The sequence below is a fragment of the Macrobrachium nipponense genome, chromosome 42 (assembly GCF_015104395.2).
Source record: "Macrobrachium nipponense isolate FS-2020 chromosome 42, ASM1510439v2, whole genome shotgun sequence".
NCBI lineage: Eukaryota > Metazoa > Arthropoda > Malacostraca > Decapoda > Palaemonidae > Macrobrachium > Macrobrachium nipponense.
In genome coordinates this window covers 34,511,771-34,531,297 of record NC_061103.1, presented here as the reverse complement: position 1 = coordinate 34,531,297, position 19,527 = coordinate 34,511,771, and the positions used below count along the sequence as shown (strand labels likewise).

General features: G+C 43.2%; 1 protein-coding gene across 1 annotated transcript in view; it reads left to right on the top strand.

Annotated features, from left to right (window-relative positions):
- The window catches only part of LOC135213082 (E3 ubiquitin-protein ligase rnf168-like), an 84,707-nt gene extending 69,247 nt beyond the window's left edge, over positions 1-15,460 (top strand). Inside the window, exons 7-9 of the mRNA XM_064246953.1 lie at positions 13,310-13,411; positions 13,909-14,109; positions 15,324-15,460. Of these exons, the coding sequence (XP_064103023.1) occupies positions 13,310-13,357 (48 nt within the window). The 3' untranslated portion in view covers positions 13,358-13,411; positions 13,909-14,109; positions 15,324-15,460. The remainder of the gene's footprint in view (positions 1-13,309; positions 13,412-13,908; positions 14,110-15,323) is intronic.
- Positions 15,461-19,527: the final 4,067 nt, after the last annotated feature.

Sequence of the window (19,527 nt, the reverse complement as noted above, 5' to 3'; positions counted from 1 at the left end):
GTGGGTGGTGGATGTTCTCAGGATCGGGTATTTGATCCCGTTCGAGGTAACCCCGCCCCTGACAGATCAACCATTACCCCACGTCACTTATGCCCACAAATCACAGAAGGCCAGTATTCTTCAGGACGAAGTGAAGAAGATGATGGAAAAAGGAGCTGTGCAACAAGTATGCAGTCCGGCAAAAGGCTTCTACAGCAGGATTTTCCTGGTACCCAAAGCCAACGGGGAGTGGAGAACAGTAATAGACCTGTCAACGCTGAATCTGTTTATAAGGAAAACCAGTTTCAAGATGGAAACTCCGAAAACGGTTCTACAAGCAGTCAGAATCGGAGACTTTATGCTGACAGTCGATCTAAAGGACGCATACTTTCAGATAACCTAGTTCCATCAGTCTTCAAGGAAATTTCTCCGCTTCAGTCTTGCAGGGAAAGCTTTCGAATTCAAGGTCCTGTGCTTCGGATTGACAACGTCTCAAGTTTTTACAAGAGTGTTTCACCCTCGTGTCGGCGTGGGCGCATGCTCAGGGGATCAGGCTAATAAGATATCTGGACGATTGGCTGGTGATAGCAAAGTCCAGGGAGAAATTACTCAGGGACAGGGCGCCCTCCTGCAGCTTTGTCACAGCCTAGGTATTGTGGTAAATCAGGAGAAGTCGCAGTTGGATCCAAGTCAACGTTGGAATATCTGGGAATGGTGATAGACACAACACAAGCCAAAGTATTCCCAACAGACCAAAGATAGAGAAATGCAAACAAGTGGTGAATGCTTTCTGTGAAAACAGACACAGCCAGCAAGACAGTGGCAGGTGGTGCTGGGAATCCTAACCTCCCTGGAGAAGCTAGTACCACAAGTAAGGCTACACCTTCGGTCCCTACAATGGAGGATGAAGGAGTTTTGGTCACCAACAGTAGATCACCCGTACGAGCAAATTCCCTTGTCGGCAGAAGTGAGGAAAGACTTGCTGTGGTGGGTGAACGACGACAATCTGACCAGTGGGTGTCCCCCTTCAACAATCCTCCCCAGACCTCTTGCTGTTCTCGGATGCGTCACTAGAAGGCTGGGGAGCCCATATGGAGGAGTTGATGGTGTCAGCAAAATGGAGTTGCAAGGACAGAGAACTCCATATAAACGTGCTGGAGTTGAGCCAGCTTTCTAGCTCTACAGGAATTCAGGGAGAGAGTAAAGGGACACTCAGTGGTATTGATGTCGACAACACCACAGTAGTAGCTTATATAAACAACCAAGGAGGCCTAGTTTCTCGGCAGTTACATGTGATGACAGTTCAACTTCACCAGTGGGCTATAGAGAACCTGGTAGACATCAAGGCCAGGTATATTCCGGGAAAAAGAAACATAAGTGGCCGACAAGTTGAGCCGCAGGGATCAGATTCTGGGAACAGAGTGGTCCCGGCACTAACAGGTACAACAAAAAGTTGGAAGTGTATTGTTCAGTAGTCCCAGACGCAGAGGCAGTAGCAGAAGATGCGCTACAACACCCCTGGGACAATCTGGACGTGTACGCATTTTCCTCCATTTTGTCTAATCCGTCAGGTTCTGAACAGGGTAATGCGGTCTCAGAACCTCAAGATGACCCTGGTAGCCCCGTTATGGCCGAAAGCAGAGTGGTTTCCAGACCTACTGGAACTCCTAGTAGGTGTGCCAAGAGAGTTTACCTCCAGGAGCAACCTACTGTGTCAGCCGCACGTGGAGAGGTACCACCAGTCGGTGAAGTCCCTATCGCTTCACAGGTGGAGACTGTCAAGTATCTCCTCCGAGCGCGAGGGTTTTTCGCAGAAAGCAGCAACTCAGATGGCAGGTAATATCAGAAAATCATCTGCGACAGTATACCAAAGAAAGTGGTCAGCATACTGTGATTGGTGTCGTAGAGGAACTTGTCTCCACTCGGTACCACTATTCAGCAGTTAGCAGACTTTCTGATATATCTCAGAACAGAAAAACATATGTCTGTATCTGCAGTGAAGGGGTACAGGGCGGCTCTAGCCTCAGTCTTACGAATGAAAGGAGTGGACATATCGTCTTCATGGGAGTTGGCCATGCTGATGAGGAGCTTTGAACAGTCATGCCCACCAAGGAGCTAAAAGCCCCAGATTGGGATCTGACCAAGGTACTGAGTAGTCTGACAAAACCCCCAAAACCCCCCTACGAACCACTAAGGCAGTCCACGGATAGGAGCCTAACCCTGAAGACAGTCCTCTTATTGGCCTGGCTTCAACAAAACCAAAAAGGGTGGGGGAGCTACATTGCCTCTCATATCTCATAAAGCACTCGAGAGGTTGGAGATCAATGGTATTTGAGTTTGTCCCAGAATTCGTTGCCAAGACCCAAAATCCAACAATAGTAGACGGCAGATTCAACTCCTTTACCATACCTTCCTTGGCAGACTTTGTAGACAACGACAAAGCTGAGATGCTCCTGTGCCCCGTCAGGGCAACTAAGGGTAGTACTTAAAGAGAACAAGGCACCTCAGGCCGGGGTGGTGCCGGAGGTTGTTCGTAAGTACAGACGACACAAGAAGGAAGTGTCCAGGAATACAATATCGTTTTTGGCTAAGGGAGACGATCAGAGATGCTTATACGGCAGAAGACAGAGGGTCAGATAGCCAGGTGGGAGCTAGAAGCTCATGACATCAGGGGCGTGAGTGCTTCCCTGGCCATTTAAGAAGAACATGTCTGTGGATAGAATTCTGAAGCTGGTGTGTGGAAACGCCAAACAACTTTCATCTCATTTTATTTGAAAGATGTTGCCATGAGATCCTTGGACACCTTTTCCTTGGGTCCAGTGGTGGCGGCCCAACAAGTGATATAGTTCATCCAGTGCCCCTGCTGGTCAGTTTGCGTCTAGTCACAAGATGAAGGTATGAAAGTACAATGAATGGGATGACTGGTCTTTTTTCTTTACTACTTTCTTCCTACTCCTTTAAACTACGGGCAATATGAGGAGAGTACCGTCATGTGCTGGAACGGACTAGATGCAGGTGAGGTGGTCAGCCATACTGTGAAGCTATCTTAGGTGATGATATACTTTTCAGTAGCAACACACCCCTCTGGATAATAGGGAAAAGAGGGGTGAAGGTGGATCCAGTTGCAAGGGACAAGAGTAAACAGTAGAATGGTATCTACACCCAGTGGGGGAAAACCAATAGATCCGCTTTATATCTTTGGTCCTAGGTTCATTGTCCATTCTCTTAGAATTTCCCTATATATTCGGAAATGGATAAGGTGGCAAACTCCCAGTCAGTTGTAGAGACTTACCTCCCTCTAATAGTAAGTCTATCCTAATGTTAAGACCGAAGGTTTGTTCGTATATGAACAAATACCAAATTTGTAACTAATTTGTATTTTTCATAACTAACAAACCTGAGGTCTTAACAGTTAAAGGCCCACCTCGAACCACCCCTCTAGCAGTCTAAACTGGGTTAGAAATATAACTGGTGGGTCACAGGTAGCCGTGGGCATTCTGGGTATACATGCCCCGTGACCTGGTATAGATGCCATTAGTCCTGGATCTCACAAGTGTAATTTTAATTTCTAACGGTTTCCAGCTTGGCGCTAGTAAATCCTAATGTTAAGACCTCAGGTTTGTTAGTTATGAAAAATACAAATTAGTTACAAATTTGGTATTTTTGTACATGAACTTTCCTGTCAGATATGTACTTAGCTTACGTCTGTGACGTCACGACAGAATTCAAAACTCGCAGCAAACGCGACAGGTAGGTCAGGTGATCTAACACCTTCCCCACCCGCCCTGGGTGGCGGGTGTAAGAACCAATGCCCCCTTTCTTGTCAGATTTTTTCTGTCGCCGGTGTCGACTACACCTGTTGTTGGTACCTCTTGACAGTTGGATTCTTTTCTTTTTTGCCGTGGATTGTTTCAACGGACTTTTGGTGAAGTACCTGATCTTTTGGCCTGGCATTCACGATTTGTTGACCGTTATTTGATTATTCTTTGGATTTTTCTTTGGATACATGATGTCTGATGTTGATACTAAGAAAACTGCTATGTTCAGAGTTTGTTCTATGAGTGAGTGTAAGGTGAGGCTACCAAAAGCTGCGGTAGACCCTCACACAGTATGTATGAAGTGTAGAGGGAATGACTGCGCCTTTATTAACCCTTGTATTGAATCTGAAAAGCTGAATGAGGATGAATGGAAGTCTTTGTCTTCCTACTTGAGGAAGCTTGAAAAGGATAAAGTTAGGACAAGGATCAGGCGTCTCGTAGGCGATCTTCGCCCTACAGACGCTCTTCTCGAGACAGGATCTCTCCCCTTGACAGGCGCCAAGAGCCTAGTAGGCGCTACTCACCTCGTAGCCGCTCCTCGTTTCGCCCCCACTCTCCTGTTGACAAGCGCCCTAAATCGGACAGGCGCTGGTTCTCTTAGCAGACGCTCTTCTCCAGTAAGCCGCTCTTCACTTGGCAGGCGCCAAGAGCCTGTTAGGCGCTTTTCTCCTAGCAGGCGCTCTTCACCTGAGTATCGCTCTCCTCGAGTCAGGCGCCGGGAGCCTGGCAGATCTGGCAGACGCTTCTCCCCTAGTAGTCGCTCGTCGCCAGAGAGCCTCTCTCCTCGGGTCAGGCGCCAAGAGCCTGGTAGCCGCTTCTCTCATGGCAGGCGCTTTTCACCAGGAAGCCGCTCTCCTTTGGACAGGCGCCAAGACCCTGATAGAAGTTTTTCTTCAAACAGGCGCTCTGCTCCTGAGAGCCGCCTTGCGTCCGTTAGGCACCAAGAAACTGGAAAACGCCCTCCTCAGGACAAGAAGGATTTTTCGAGCAGGCACGGTCCAGAAGTTTTGTCTCCCCAGTCAGATGTCAGACTTCTTCAAGAGACTTCTCCAAGGATAGTCGCGCTTCTAAGGATCATGATGGTTCTTCAGCCGAGGAAGAACAGGATCCCTCGGAAGAAGAAGTACCCAAAGACTCCTCTGTTTCCTCGTATAAGAGACCATGTGGGGGATGAACGAGCTTGACCACCTGCTGAAGGGAATGTTCCGAGTCCTGGAAGTTTTAACTTCCAATAAACTTCCTTTATTGGTCTTTAGGAGTTTCTGGCCAAGAAGACTCAGACCCCAGATTCCCTTTCTCCTGAGGATCTTAACAGCGTCCTCACTTGCATGGATAAAGCAGTGAGAGATGGCTCGAGTGGAGTCTCTTCCCTTTTTGGAGCTGGAGTGATAAAGAAGAGGTCAGTATACTGTTCGTTTCTGATGAAGGCAGTTTCTCTTGCACAAAGAGCCTCCCTTCTTTATGCTCAACTCTCACCTCTTCTCTTTCCTAAGAAGATCATACAGGATGTCTCGAGTGCCCTCTCAGCCAAGGCTACTCAGGACATGTTAGCCCAGTCCGCCAGGAAGCCTCGTTCTGTTTTCCAACCCAAAGACCAAGAAGAGGGTTACTCCACTGAGGCAGGAGCCCGCCCTTTCGAGGAGGCCCCTCTGCCAGAGTTTCTTCAGTTAGAGGAACTAGACCTTTTAAGAGAGGTAAAAACCTTCTCTAGGTCAGTCAGAGGGAAGAAATAGCGCTCAAGGACTCCAGACATCAGTGGGTGCCAGACTACTGAAATTTGACCGCGTCTGGGCCCACAAAGAAAGGGGCAGACAATTGGTCCCTCTCAATTGTCAGCAAAGGTTACCTCATTCCCTTCTCATCAAGGCCACCATTGACGACGACTCCGAGGGAGTTGGTGGCTGGGGTACAAGGACCCCATCATGAATCAAGCCCTTTCTCTAGCAGTAGATCTGATGCTAGAGAAGGAAGCTATAGAACTAGTGAAAGAGCCCCGCTCTGCGGGTTTTTACAACAGACTGTTCCTAGTTCTGAAGAACTCAGGAGGATGGAGACCGGTTTTGGATGTAAGCGCCCTGAACGTCTTTGTGGAAAAGAGGAAGTTCGCCATGGAGACGACTTCCTCAGTGTTGGCGGCTCTTCGTCCAGGGGACTGGATGGTGTCACTAGATCTTCAGGACGCTTACTTTCATGTGCCGATCCATCCTTCTTCACGGAAGTTTCTGAGATTCATGATGGGGGAGGAAAGATCTTCCCAATTCTAGGCCTAGTGCTTCGGCCTGTCGACTGCACCCCAAGTGTTCACGGGTTAATGAAAAACGTGGCGCAGTGGCTGCATTTGGGAGGGGGAGTGAAGGGTGTCACTCTACCTCGACGACTGGCTAATCAGAGCAGAATCACAAGAAGATGTCTGGAGGACCTACAAAAGACCCTTACATTGGCATTAAGTTCTCTGGGGCTTCTGGTGAACTTCCAGAAGTCTCAATTAATCCCCAGTCAAGAGCGGATCTATCTGGGGATTCGGATAGTTTCTCTGGCTTTTCGGGCTTTTTCCGTCGCCAGAGAGGATAGCTCGTTGCTACGAGAAACTACGACCTTCCTAGAGAAAGATGCATGCACAGCGAGGGAGTGGATGGAGTCTGCTGGGGACACACTCCTCGCTGGAGCAATTCGTTTCTCTAGGAAGGTTGCATCTCAGGCCTCTACAGTTCTTCCTTTACAGAACTGGAGGCGTCTCTCCCTAGATCTGAGTTCTCCTTCAAGATCTCAAGGGGAATCAAGAGGGACCTTCGGTAGTGGGCGGACCCACTCCGATTTGTGGAAGGAATGTCTCTGCACATGCCGAACCTCAACCATGTGTTGTTTTCCGACGCGTCGGAAGTCGAGGTAGGGGAGCGACGCTCAGGACAAGAGAAGTGGTCAGGGCACCCTGAAGGGGGAACAGGTGTCCTGGCACATCAACAAGAAAGAGTTGATGGCAGTTTGGATGGCATTAAAAGCCTTCGAGCCCCACGTCCGAAATGCTATAGTTCAGGTCAACTCGGACAACACCACAGCCTTGGCGTACATAAAAAAAACACGGGGGGGGGAACGCACTCCTTCTCCCTGTAGAAACAGCAAGGGACCTTCTGCTGTGGTCTCAAGCAAGGAAGATCAGTCTCCTACCAGATTCGTACAGGGAGAAAGGAACGTCAGGGCCGACCTCTTGAGCAGGAAGAATCAACTCCTGCCTTCAGAGTGGACCCTCCACCGGAGGTATGCCAAGACCTGTGGAGAAGATGGGGCAGACCTCACATCGACCTCTTTGCAACAGCAAGGAACGCAAGGATAGAACTTTACTGTTCCCCGATCTCAGACCCAGGGGCAGTGACAGTGGATGCGTTTCTCCTAGACTGGACAGGACTAGATGTCTACGCCTTTCCCCCCTTCAAGGTTCTAGGACAAACCCTCAAGAAATTTGCGATCTCAAGATGACAAGAATGACGCTGGTAGCTGCCGTTCTGGCCCGCCCAAGATTGGTTCACAGAGGTACTGGAATGGTTGGTGGATTTTCCAAGAGCACTTCCACAAAGAGTAGATTTGCTCAGACAACCCCACTTCGACAGGTATCACAAAAGGCCCTCCCCCGCTCTCAATCTGACTGGCTTTTGACTGTCAAAAGTCTTGTCAGAGCGAAGGGGTTTTCGACAAAGGCTGCTAAGGCTATCGCCTCAGCTAGAAGGCCTTCGACCCTTAAAGTCTACCAGTCGAAGTTTTTTCCTCTTCCAGTACCTCTGTGACTTAGATCGCAGACTTCCTCGTTTTCCTCAGAGAAAAATGCGGTTTGGCAGTCCCTCTACCATCAAGGCTATCGGACCATGCTGGCTGCAGTGTTCTGACATAGGAACTTAGATCTTTCGGATAACAAAGATCTGCATGATCTATTAAGATCTTTTGAAACTTCCAAGAAAGCTTCAACCGAAGTTCCAAGTTGGAATCTGGATGTGGTTCTTCGTTTCCTGAGGTCCTCGAGGTTCGAGCCACCCCAGTTAGCCTCCTTCAAAGATCTTACGAGGAAGGCTTTGTTTCTCATGGCTTTGGCATCTGCTAAAAGGGTTAGTGAGCTTCATGCCCTAGAAGGAAGGGTAGGTTTAAAAGGAGATCCGTGATTTGTTCCTTCTTCCTTCGTTTTTAGCAAAGAATGAGAATCCCTCAATCCTTGCCAAGGAGCTTTGAGGTTCGTGGATTATCTGCCCTGGTAGGGGAAGAACCCGAAAGGACTCTTTGCCCTGTTAGGAGTTTAAAATACTACCTTCAGAAGAAGAAGACCCTTAAGGGCATTGAGGACAGACTATGGTGCTCTGTAAAGGACCCCAGTAGACCATTGTCTAAAAATGCGCTGTCTTTCTTCATTAGAAGTCTAGTGAAAGAAGCACATAGATCTTGTAATGAAGAACATTCAAGCTCCTGAAAAGTCAAGGCTCACGAGGTGAGAGCCATTGCCACTTCCTTGGCCTTCAATAAGAATATGTCTTCAGAATTTGATGAAAACTACATCTGGAGATGCAATTCAGTATTCGCCACCACCACACCTTAAAGACGTCAGGATTAACGTATGACGAGTGCTTCGCATTAGGCCCGTACGTATCGGCGGATTCGGTGCTGGGGCAGGGAGCTGGAACATATCCTTTGTAGTTTTTCCCTTGTTTTTGGTATTGGGTTTATATGGTTGTATGAAAAAATGATGCAGGTAGGCATCTTTTTTCAGTTCGTAGTGCTAATACGTTAGTTTGGTTAGGTGATCGGATTTGGTTTGAAGCTCCCTGCAATGGTAGTGGACAGGTTCTGTCATATAAGAGGGCGAACCCCGTTGACATGATCCGACTTGGATTCTACTAAGTAAGCGGATATCAATCCCGTTTAGTAGAGCCAAAGAGTCTTTTCAGCTGTAGGTCACGCCCTCGCTGTAGCTCTTATGGCTATGCAGACTAATAGACAGTACCTATGAAGTCTTCAGCCTAAACAGGTAAGAACCCAAGGTTTTTTTATACCCTACAACAGGTGTTGTTTTACCTTTTCTTTGTTAATTTCTGTCTCTTACCCTCCACCAAGGGTGTCAATCAGCTAAGTATATATCTGACAGGAAAGTTCATGTACAAAAAATGATATTGTTATTTTACAATAAAGTTTTGTACATACTTACCTGGCAGATATATACGATTGATGGCCCGCCCAGCCTCCCCTCAGGAGACAGGTGGAAGAGAAAAATCTGACAAGAAAGGGGCATTGGTTCTTACACCCGCCACCCAGCGGCGGGTAAGGTAGATCACCTGACCTACCTGTCGCGTTTGCCGCGAGTTTTGAATTCTGTCGTGACGTCAGAGACGTAAGCTAAGTATATATCTGCCAGGTAGTATGTACAAAACTTTATTGTAAAAAAATAACAATATCATATTACGCATTTCATTTCATATAGTACTGTTTTGTATTTTATATATAAAGACATTGTTCCAGTTTTTCAGTTTACTGAAGCTTTCAGAAAAAATTTCTCATATGTGATGGAAATATCCTCTTGTTTTAATGGTATGTTTATGTTTGTGACAGTATCATATCATCTTAGCAGGCTATGTCATTATCAAAATACATTTGAGTATATACTGTGAAATGAAATTCATATTCCTTACTTAATGTAATTAGTATCCAGTAAATTCACATTCATTTCAACATCTAACTAGAGTTGTGCTAATGTCTTCACTTTCATATGAATCAATGTACAATCAAAATTTTTGGCAGGTTTTTTATTGATGATGATGGATAGCCTGTTCATCTATATGCATGATATTTTTGGTGGGGGCTTTATAATGAAAGTTAATTTTCTAGGATATGTACTTTATTGACCACCTTTCCATGCAAATGCTTTTTTCTTTTCTTCAAGAATGCATTTTCAACTTATAGTGCTGTATTTCAAAGTAAATAATAAACGGCATGACACAGTGATACTATGAATTATATTTCACCGTGTAGAAACTACAGTATAATAAAAAAATGTTTTCATACAATCAACTTACCTGTCAGATATATACATAGCTAAGACTCTGTCGTCCCCGACAGAAATTCAAATTTCGCGCCACTAGCTACAGGTAGGTCAGGTGATCTACCGGCCTGCCCTGGGCAGGCAGGACTAGGACCATCCCCGTTTTCTATCATATTTTCTCTGTCGCCGGTGGTATCAACATTGTTGCTATTACCTCCTGACTTAGATTCTTATTTCATCCTTTGATCATCGTTTATCGGCTTTTTGGTGACGTATCTGGATCGTGTTTTGGCATTCGCTACTGTGGACTGTTTTTTGGAATTGCTTTTTTGGATTTTTCTCAGTATGTCTGATTCAAATGTGAGTGTGAGAATGTGTGTGAATGTAGGCTGCAGGGTGAGGATACCGAAAGCTTCGGTTGATCCTCACACTGTATGTCGTAAATGTAGGGGTTTCAGTGTTCTGCTACTAATACTTGTCATGAATGCGAGGGATTAAATGCAGAAGAGTGGAAGACTTTAACTTCTTATTTGAAGAAGTTAGAGAGGGATAGGGTTAGACGTCTGAAAGGTGGTGAGTTCAAGGCCTATTGAGCCTTTTATTGATACTTTTTCTAATCCTAATGATTTAGATTCTCCCTATGTGTCTAATTCACAAAGTGTACTTTCGGAATCGGCCTCGAAATCGCCGATCTGAAAGCTACTATTCGAGACATGAAGTCCAAATGGCGACTTACAAGGTAAGGCTAGTGAAAGTGAGCATTAACAGTGAAGTGAGTTTCTCCCAGTGTTGTTGGGGAGGGGGCGTTTGAATCGTCCCTCGCGACGCTCCCAGGCCTAGACCTCTTCCAAGCTCCCATGCCCAGAGGAGAAGGAAAGTCGAAAGCCTTAAGGAGGTCGTGGGGAATCCCCAACGGTCAGACGTCCCCTTCAGCAGCTCTGTTCGTGGCAGACTGCTCCAAGGGCGCTTTAGAAAAAGCGTCCTTCGTGAGTGTTTCCTCATATCCTCCCTCTCCCTCACCTAAACGAGGGTGGAAGGAGTCGGATTTATCGAGGCCTCTGAACGGCATTTGAAAGAACCCGAAATTGATTCGAGCCCAGAGCTTTTCTCAGATGACGCTCCCTCTTCTATTAAGAAGGAGACGGTGGGCGTCACAGCGTCACCCGCCGAGGACGCAGAAGAACCCTTTCCTACTTCTCCCCCCGATTGATGACGAAAGGCGTCATGCAGGTTTGACGTGGGAGAAGCTTCATGGAAGATTATCATGGCAGTACAAGAACAACTGGCCTCTTTGGTGGGAGTGTTAGCGCCTCGTAGAAGGACGTTGCGCTTCCAATCAAGAAGTCTCGTCCTCTCTCCCCTGCTAAGCGAGAGGCGTCATGCAAAACGTGAAGCTTCTAAACATATCGCAGAAGCTTCGGGTTCGAGAGCGAGATCGGGAGCTTACGGAAGACACGTAACGCCAGAGAGACGTGAGACGTCTTTTAGGCATGAAGCGCTTTGAAAAGCTGATTGTAGACGCGAGGCTCCAACCAATTATTACTTGGCGCCATTATGACGCCTTTTGAGAGCGAGCGCTTTCCAGTCGCAGGCGTCATCCGGACGTCAGCAGCCACGTAAGCGGGAGGCGTCAGCCAGGACGCTTGGCGGACGAGAAGCGTCATCCATTTATGGAGAGAAGCCTGAGCTTTTGGCGCCTTCCAGGGCTATTAAAGCGGGGAAGAGGTAAGAATATCATTCCCTTAGCCCCTCTCCTATTAGGAGTTTGTCTCCTCCAGAGGAAGGACGTACGGAGTTGGGAGCGGAGACTCAATTAGATCCCGAGTTAGAAGTAGACTCGGAGGAAGAATATCAAGGAAGAGAAGGACTGTCGAACTATAAAGTTTTGACTGCCTTGCTTCTAGAGGAGTATGGAGACGACTTGACTCCTGCGCTCCTCCTCCCTTCTCCGCGCTCTCTTTTTCGAGTGCTAAGACGAAGAAGTCTTCGTCTTTTCTCAGAATGAAGCCCGCCATTTCAATGAGAGGGCTCTTCAGTCCTTAGACTCTTGGATGAAGTCTAAGAAGGAGTTAGTCAGAACGGTCTTCTGCATGCCTCCAGCGAGACTAGCTGGTAAAAGAGGCATTTGGTATCAGACGGGAGAGAATATGGGTATTGCTCTTCCGTCTACGTCAGAAGCGACTTTTCGACCTTAGTTGACGCTTCACGTAGACAAGGTCTGAACTCGGCACGTATTACTTGGTTGGGCATTTCTGAACTGGACCATCTCCTCAAGGACTCTTTCATGTATTGGAAGTTTTCAACTTCTTAGATTGGTCCCTTGGGGTGATGTCCAAGAAAGCTCATGATTCTGAAGGAATCGACCAGAAGTCCTTTTGTGCATATTGTCTTGTATAGACAAAGCGGTTCAGGATGGCTCGTTTGAGATCTCCTCTTTGTTTGGAGCAGGTCTTCTAAAAAAGAGGACGGTTATATAGTGCCTTTTTAACCAAGGCAGTCCTCCCACGCTCAGAGGGCAGCGCTGCTGTATTCGCCTTTGTCTGACTTTTTGTTCCCTTCTCAGTTGGTGAAGGACATTTCTCGTTCATTAACTGAGAAGGCGACTCAGGACCTTCTGACGCAGTCAGCAAGGAAGAAGAAGGCCTGCTTCTACACCTGACAAGAAAGGACCGATACATCGGTTCAGCCCTTTCGAGGTGGCCCTACCTCCAGACCTCCCGCAAGAAGGAAGGCTCCTGAGAAGAGTAGGTGGTCTGCCTTTACGTAGGAACCGAAGGTTTTATTTATACCTACAACATATGTTGTTTACCTGTCTATTCCATATAGTAGCTGTCTCTTACCCTCCACGAAGGGTGCCAATCAGCTATGTATATATCTGACAGGTAAGTTGATTGTATGAAAATGATATTGTTATGTTACAATAAAGTTTCATACATACTTACCTGGCAGATATATACAAATTAAAGGCCCACCCAGCCTCCCGAGGAGACAGGTGGAAGAGAGAAAATATGATAGAAAACGGGGATGGTTCCTAGTCGGCAGGCCGGTAGATCACCTGACCTACCTGTAGCGAGTGGCGCGAAATTTGAATTTCTGTCGGGGACGACGGAGTCTTAGCTATGTATATATCTGCCAGGTAAGTATGTATGAAACTTTATTGTAACAATAACAATATCATATTCATAAATACAAAAACTGCACTACAAGGCGAATCCAGAAGTGGCACTATAAAATAACGCTTCTATTGTATGATCCTGACAGACTCTCACTTGAGCTTAGTATTGCCTTTTCAGTGGAAACATTATGTATCAAGTGCTAGTTTATTGTGTACAAAAGTATAAAGTACTATTGTGTTACAGTGCAGTACATGCCAGTGAAAATCAGATATAAAACCTTTGAGTGATGTGTTGTGGACATTTTTAGATGCATGGAAAAACTGTAAAAGTAATATTTATGTGTACAAAAAGTTAATTTTGTTTTCGAAACATGTATTTCTTAGGTCAGAAGACTCCAAGTTCCCAAGGTAAATTGTTGTTACCAGATATGATGCCTCATTCTTCGAAAATGTCTCCTATGAAGAACAAGTCTTCAAGACATCCAGGTTTGCAATTTTTCCCTTTGTTTTTAAAAATTACATTACATCTGAAATGTTACGCAGAATCAGAGGTACGTGTATTTATTTCTGGTGATAGAAATTCATTTCTTGATATAATGTAGTTCGGATCCCACAATAAGCTTGTTGGTCCTGTTGCTAGGTGACCAGTTGGTTCCTTCCCATGCAAAAATATCTAATCCCTTCGGGCCAGCCCTAGGAATAAAGATGTTAATCAGCTCAGTGGTCTAGTAAACTAAGATATACTTAACATCTGAAATGTTTTAGAAATACAAAGGTGGTAAATAGATGGAATAAATCTAGGAAATTCACGCAGAAACCTTTTCTTCATATTGTAATGATAAGCACCATCCCAAGAAGAGCCTAATAAGTCTGGATAAACTAATCATTTATAATAAAAAGTAATGATAAATGGTTTAGAATCTGTTCAAAGAAGAGATTTGCTCATTTTCTGTTCTAATGTATAAATGTCTTTTATTTCACAGGTAATTATGCCACTGCTCCAACGCCATGCTTGAGGCCTTGAATACACCTTCCTCTTCATATTCATCTCATAATACTTACAGTAGCAGGAAACAACTTTGGATGTTTTCCCCGCAACAACTCTGCAAGTAGTAATGACAGTAGTGACTTGAGATATGGAAGGTCTCTAAGAGAGATAACATCATCGCAGAGCTCAGAGTCTGGTTAGTAGAAATATTTATACAATGATTTCCTAAAAGTAATAATGACTGTCTTACAGCTTTTCATTCTGCCTTTATTGTGGCTTGCAACGCATCATGGATCATAGAAGAGTGAAATCAATCTGTTTCTGTTTGTTTCCCATTGTCATTGTTTTTAGAGTTTTGTGCTGGTCTTTGTCTTTTGGTCCTAGAGGAATCTTTTGTCTTTTTTTTTCTTTCTTTTTTAGACTTCTGCCACAGATTGGGCATGAGACTGTAACCTTAATTTCTGCTTATAACTTTTGCTTCTCATATAAATGTGTTATGAGAAAATTTTGAGATAAATGTTGATGTCTAATGTGGTTCAACAGTTTATCACTGTTGTTAGTTATAGGAATTGTTGTATAAAGTGAGGTCCCTGGGAGCAGTTTTATGCGAATCGGGAATAGTCCTGGAGAATGTTCGCAAAGGTGGAAGAGCAGAATGAAAAAATTAAATAGAGTAGCAAAACTAGATATAAACAAACGCTTAATGGTAACAGAAAATAAGAAAAAAAGAAGAGTCGGGGGGAAGTTGCCATGTAAAGTGCTGTGAGAGTTGTCATGGGGTGAATGCAACATAGTCTGTGAAATATAATGGATGTTACTGTAGATATTCAGAATTGCAAAATGTAAATGGGTTGTGCATCCTTCATTCGTGTGCTTATTGTAACACTTATTGTAATTGGTTTAGCTGACAAGTTAAAAAAAGATTCATTAAGTGAAATGCAATTCAGTGTGTATATTTGATACTTTAAATGGAGACGTCTCAGTTAAGTGACAGGAATTAATAAACAAATGTCTGATAGGTTTCTAACCATAACTTGGTAGTCAAATAAGTTTATGTCAAGGGTGCTGTTTATATGTATAGTTCTATTCTAAACCATTTGGTAACTTAGACGTTTAGTCCACTTTCCACCCCCAGATGGCTCTAAAGGTGGACATTTTTGAAATTTGATGTTCTTTTGCTACTCCCGGTGAAATCTCCAGGTAGCCAGTGGGTGTTTAGCTATCTTGGATCTGCATTGCTTGGGATTCAACTACAGCATTTTGTTGAGAATGCTCTTTTGTATTAGGTTTTAAACTAAGTGAAAATTCTTCTTTTGATTTCTGGGCTCATTGTTCCAAAGGGATAAATGAGTACAATGTGCAGTCATTAACATTTGGAATTAGTATAAACTCTCGTATGTCTTTTTGCAGAAGCTGAAGACCTGTTACACGCAACTAAGATCAAGAAAAAGCCCATGCAGCAACATCAGGGAAAAGGAGAATGTCATGGACTTGGAAAATGAAAATCCTCATAAATCAGAAAGACTCAAATCAGATTGTGTAGTCCCAAAAAATGGAGAGCATAAGAAAATGTCCAAGACATTTAAACTAGATTGCAGTGATACTGAAATTGAAACCAAGAGTAGGAAATGTCCATCAGACGATGAAACAGACATAGATGAAGAGGATCTTGACTTCGGAGTGGAGGAGAACTCTAAGAAAAGCAGGGATGTACCCAGAAGAGAAGTAAGGGATGAAGAGAGATCCCAAGATATCAGGACGATACTAGAAGAGAATTTTGAAATGGAAGACAAGAAGTCAAACGAAAATGGCCTGTCTGTGGATGACAATAATGTTTCTTTGATATTCTGTGCTTTTAAATGGTGAAGACTTCAGTGCTGTAAGTATTAATTGTACATTAATTTCATGGATGTAGATTATACCAAATACCTTCAGCTACAATGCATTTTACATTTTTGGATGTTGATATTTACTTTTGTTTTATTGTTGGAAGCTTTCTTAATGGACAATGCTCTCAGTGTATTGAATTAATTACTAAAAACTGCACAGTAAAGATCAGAATTGATTGTCAAGTCAGTTTCATATTTTTCTATTTGTGATTTTATTTTCAGTTTTTCCTTTTTCAGGCTCTTATTTTACATGCTTGTTTTGTGTATCTTTGCTAATCCCAGACAGCAGCTGATGCAGATACGTTATAGGACGTGCATGTTGATCCCTTCAGGTCCATGTGGCTGTCCCCCTTGCTGTATCAGAGTCAAGCACAGAGGGTTCTACGGAGGGCAACATAGTTAAAAGTATTGATAAATAATTATTATTTTGGAAAATTACTTTGTTTAGTAGTATTTCCGTCACTTTTAATGTGGCCCAAGTATCAGCCTGTGAGAGAGGGAGCAGAGACACTGCCAGTCATTTAAAATAAGGGACCTGGAGAAATCGGTGGAGTTTGTTTTTATTTAGAGTACAGAGACACCCACCCTATTCCAAAACATTCAGATAAAAACAGACAGGTTTACCAATTAAAATCGTGTTCAGAGTGTTGCCCTTTTCCACCAGTGAGTTAAGATTTTGTGCGCCTATTCTTTACAAGCAATTCTTTGCAAGTATTTTCCAAAATAATAATTTTTGAAAATTAATACTTTTAACTATGTTGCCCTCCTTAGAACCCCTCTGATACAGCAAGGGGGACAGCCACATGACCTGAAGGATCAACATGCACGTTCTAACATATCTGCATCAGCTGCTGTCTGGGATTAGCAAAGATACGCAAAACAAGCATGTAAAATACAAGTCTGAAAATGAAAAACTAAAAATCACAAATAGAAAAATATGAAACTGACTTGACCATCAATTCTGATCTTTACTGCGCAGTTTTTATAATCAATTCAATACTGAGAACATTGTCCATTAAGTAAGTTCCAACAATAAAACAAAGTACAGTGTATTGAGTTTTAGGATGAAAAAATCCTACATTACTGGTATTGATGTTTATACGTGCTTACAAATAGGGATAAAGAGTACAATAAGCAACTTCAAAAAATTCAGCATACAAACAGCCATAGGGAACGTAACTCGTTTGTAAGTAGGATGGTGTCTTTAGTGTATTTACTTCATTCTTTGATGAATACAGGCAGTTCCCAGTTATCAGCGGACTCAGTTAATGGCTATCCGGTTTTATGACGCTTATCTAGCGTTATAAAATTGGCGATTTATGGCACCATACGGCCAAGTTTCAGTTATCAGCGCGATAAGGTGCCAATAGTAGAGTTATGGTGCCATAAGATACCTAACAGAGGCACCGTGAACCGAAACGGGGGGCCGGGGCCAATAAAGTGCCCATAAAATTGCCGACTTTCGCTTAATGATGGTTTTCCGCTTGTCAGCACCTGGCCGGAAAACAAAACCCCTGCCGATAACAGGCAGTCCCCAGGTTACAACAGGTTCAGCTTACTACGTTCCAAGGTTAAGGCGCTTTTCAATCATATTTATCAGAACTTATTTCCAGGGTTACGACGCCTACAACGCTGATGTGGCACAAGAAATATGACACCAAAAATGCAAAAATAATCAATATTTGAAGGTCTTTTTTTGATGTAAAATGCAATAAGAATGCAGTTTACATAGTTTTCAATGCACCCAAAGCATTAAAAGTAAGGTTTTCTTAGGAGGATTTTTTATGATGTTCCGGCTTACAGCGATTTTCAGCTTACGATGCGTCTCATGAACGGAACCCCCGTCGTAACCCGGGGACTGCCTGTACTTAGGAATAGATCAGAGAAGAATGCAAGAGGTAAGGTGGTTACATTTACTATAGGTAAAAAGGAGCATTAATGTGGGTAATATTTCAAAGTAGCAGACTTAAGTAGCCGTACTTGTGCTAGTTAACTTTCACTGCCAAAAGCTCATTTACCATAACTACCAAGAACATTTAAACCAATATTTGTTTATCTGAAAAAATAACACTGCTGAAGTACAGCAGGAAAAACCTTATTAACTGAAAGTACATACGTCAAGCTAGTGATGAAGACACCTTAGTTACTGAGAAAACTTTGCATAGGAAATCACAGCATAAGGCATAAATATCTAGAAGAAAGATAAATTGAAACTAATGAATAACATTGAAATATAGCCCTATTTGAAAGCCTAAATAAGGCTGATAAAGAGCTGGTTGCACATGGAGGGGTCATTGTGCACTTATCACGTCAGCGTCCACTGCAGTGTTTCCTACCTTTCAATTTTTTTGCGTTCTTGTATAATGCTGTAAATTTTGCTCCATAATTTATTGTAACAGTTTCATGATAATTACTAATACATGATTTTTAAACTGAAAATTATAACCCTAGATATGTTGTTTCCATTGTTTTAACTTCTGACTTATACCACTGTATGCCCTTTAGTGATATTATTCTTTATGTTAATTATACGTAGTGTACTTATTGGCCAAATTGGTTTTAAAATTACCTATTTATGGAGTGTTATCTATTAGATTTACTGAGGAATGTGACTAACCTTTCTATTCCTCTAAAAACATTTTCAGGATATTAAAAGAAAAGTTAAAAAAGAAGACAACAGCTGAAAATTGAAAAGAAAACGTTTGAAACAGGAAGAACAAGATATGGTTATTGGCAGAATATCTGCAGAAGCAGTTGAATCAAAGTTCACACCAGGTAAGTTTGTCAGCTTACTTTTAAGATAACTCATAATTTGCAGTTGTGTTAGTATAGTATGCTGCACTAGCACAGATTGAACTATTTTAGACTTGTCCTTGATTACATGACAGTATTTCATTTATGTTAAATCATTATACTGTACTTCCATAAAACTATTTAGACATTTAACTACTGGCATTTGGGCAACAATTTGTTTACACGTAGCTTGTGTGATAATGGCATGATGTCTGATGTCTTTTGAGTTTCTGTTATATGTATGTTTGTCTATAGAGTATTCCTGAGTCGAGTCATCAGTATAGAGGAATATGTCCCCTAAATTGTGATTAACATGGATGAATAGTTTCCATCATATCCAGTGTATGTTCCAGAAGATAAATCTTACATGGAAACGTGAATGGAAATTATCAGCAATATAAATCTCTTAGAGTTTATTATTTTCATACAATGAACTTACCTGTCAGATATATAGTACATAGCTAAGACTCCGTCGTCCCCGACAGAAATTCAAATTTCGCGGCACACGCTGCAGGTAGGTCAGTGATCTACCGTCCTGCCTGGTGGGGTGGCAGGATTAGGAACCATTGCCGTTTTCTATTCATATTTTTTCTATCGCTTGGAATGTAACAACATTTGGCAGTTCCTCCTGACTTGATTTTTGGATTTCATCGCCATCGATCTTCTGGGCTGATCTTTTGCAGGAAGTACTGGATCTTTTGGTTTGGCATATGCATATTAATTTGTTTTAATAACTTTGGCTTCGAAAATTTCGAAGAATTGTTTATGTGTAACTACCGAACTTTTCAGTAGACACTCACATAGTTTGCAAGAAGGAAAATTTTAATATTTATTCATAATAACGTGTAGTAAATGTTAGAATTAATTGAGCTAACTTCCTTCTTGAGGAGTAGGAGTAGAAATAGTTACGCTTCCTTTAGAAGTTTTTATAG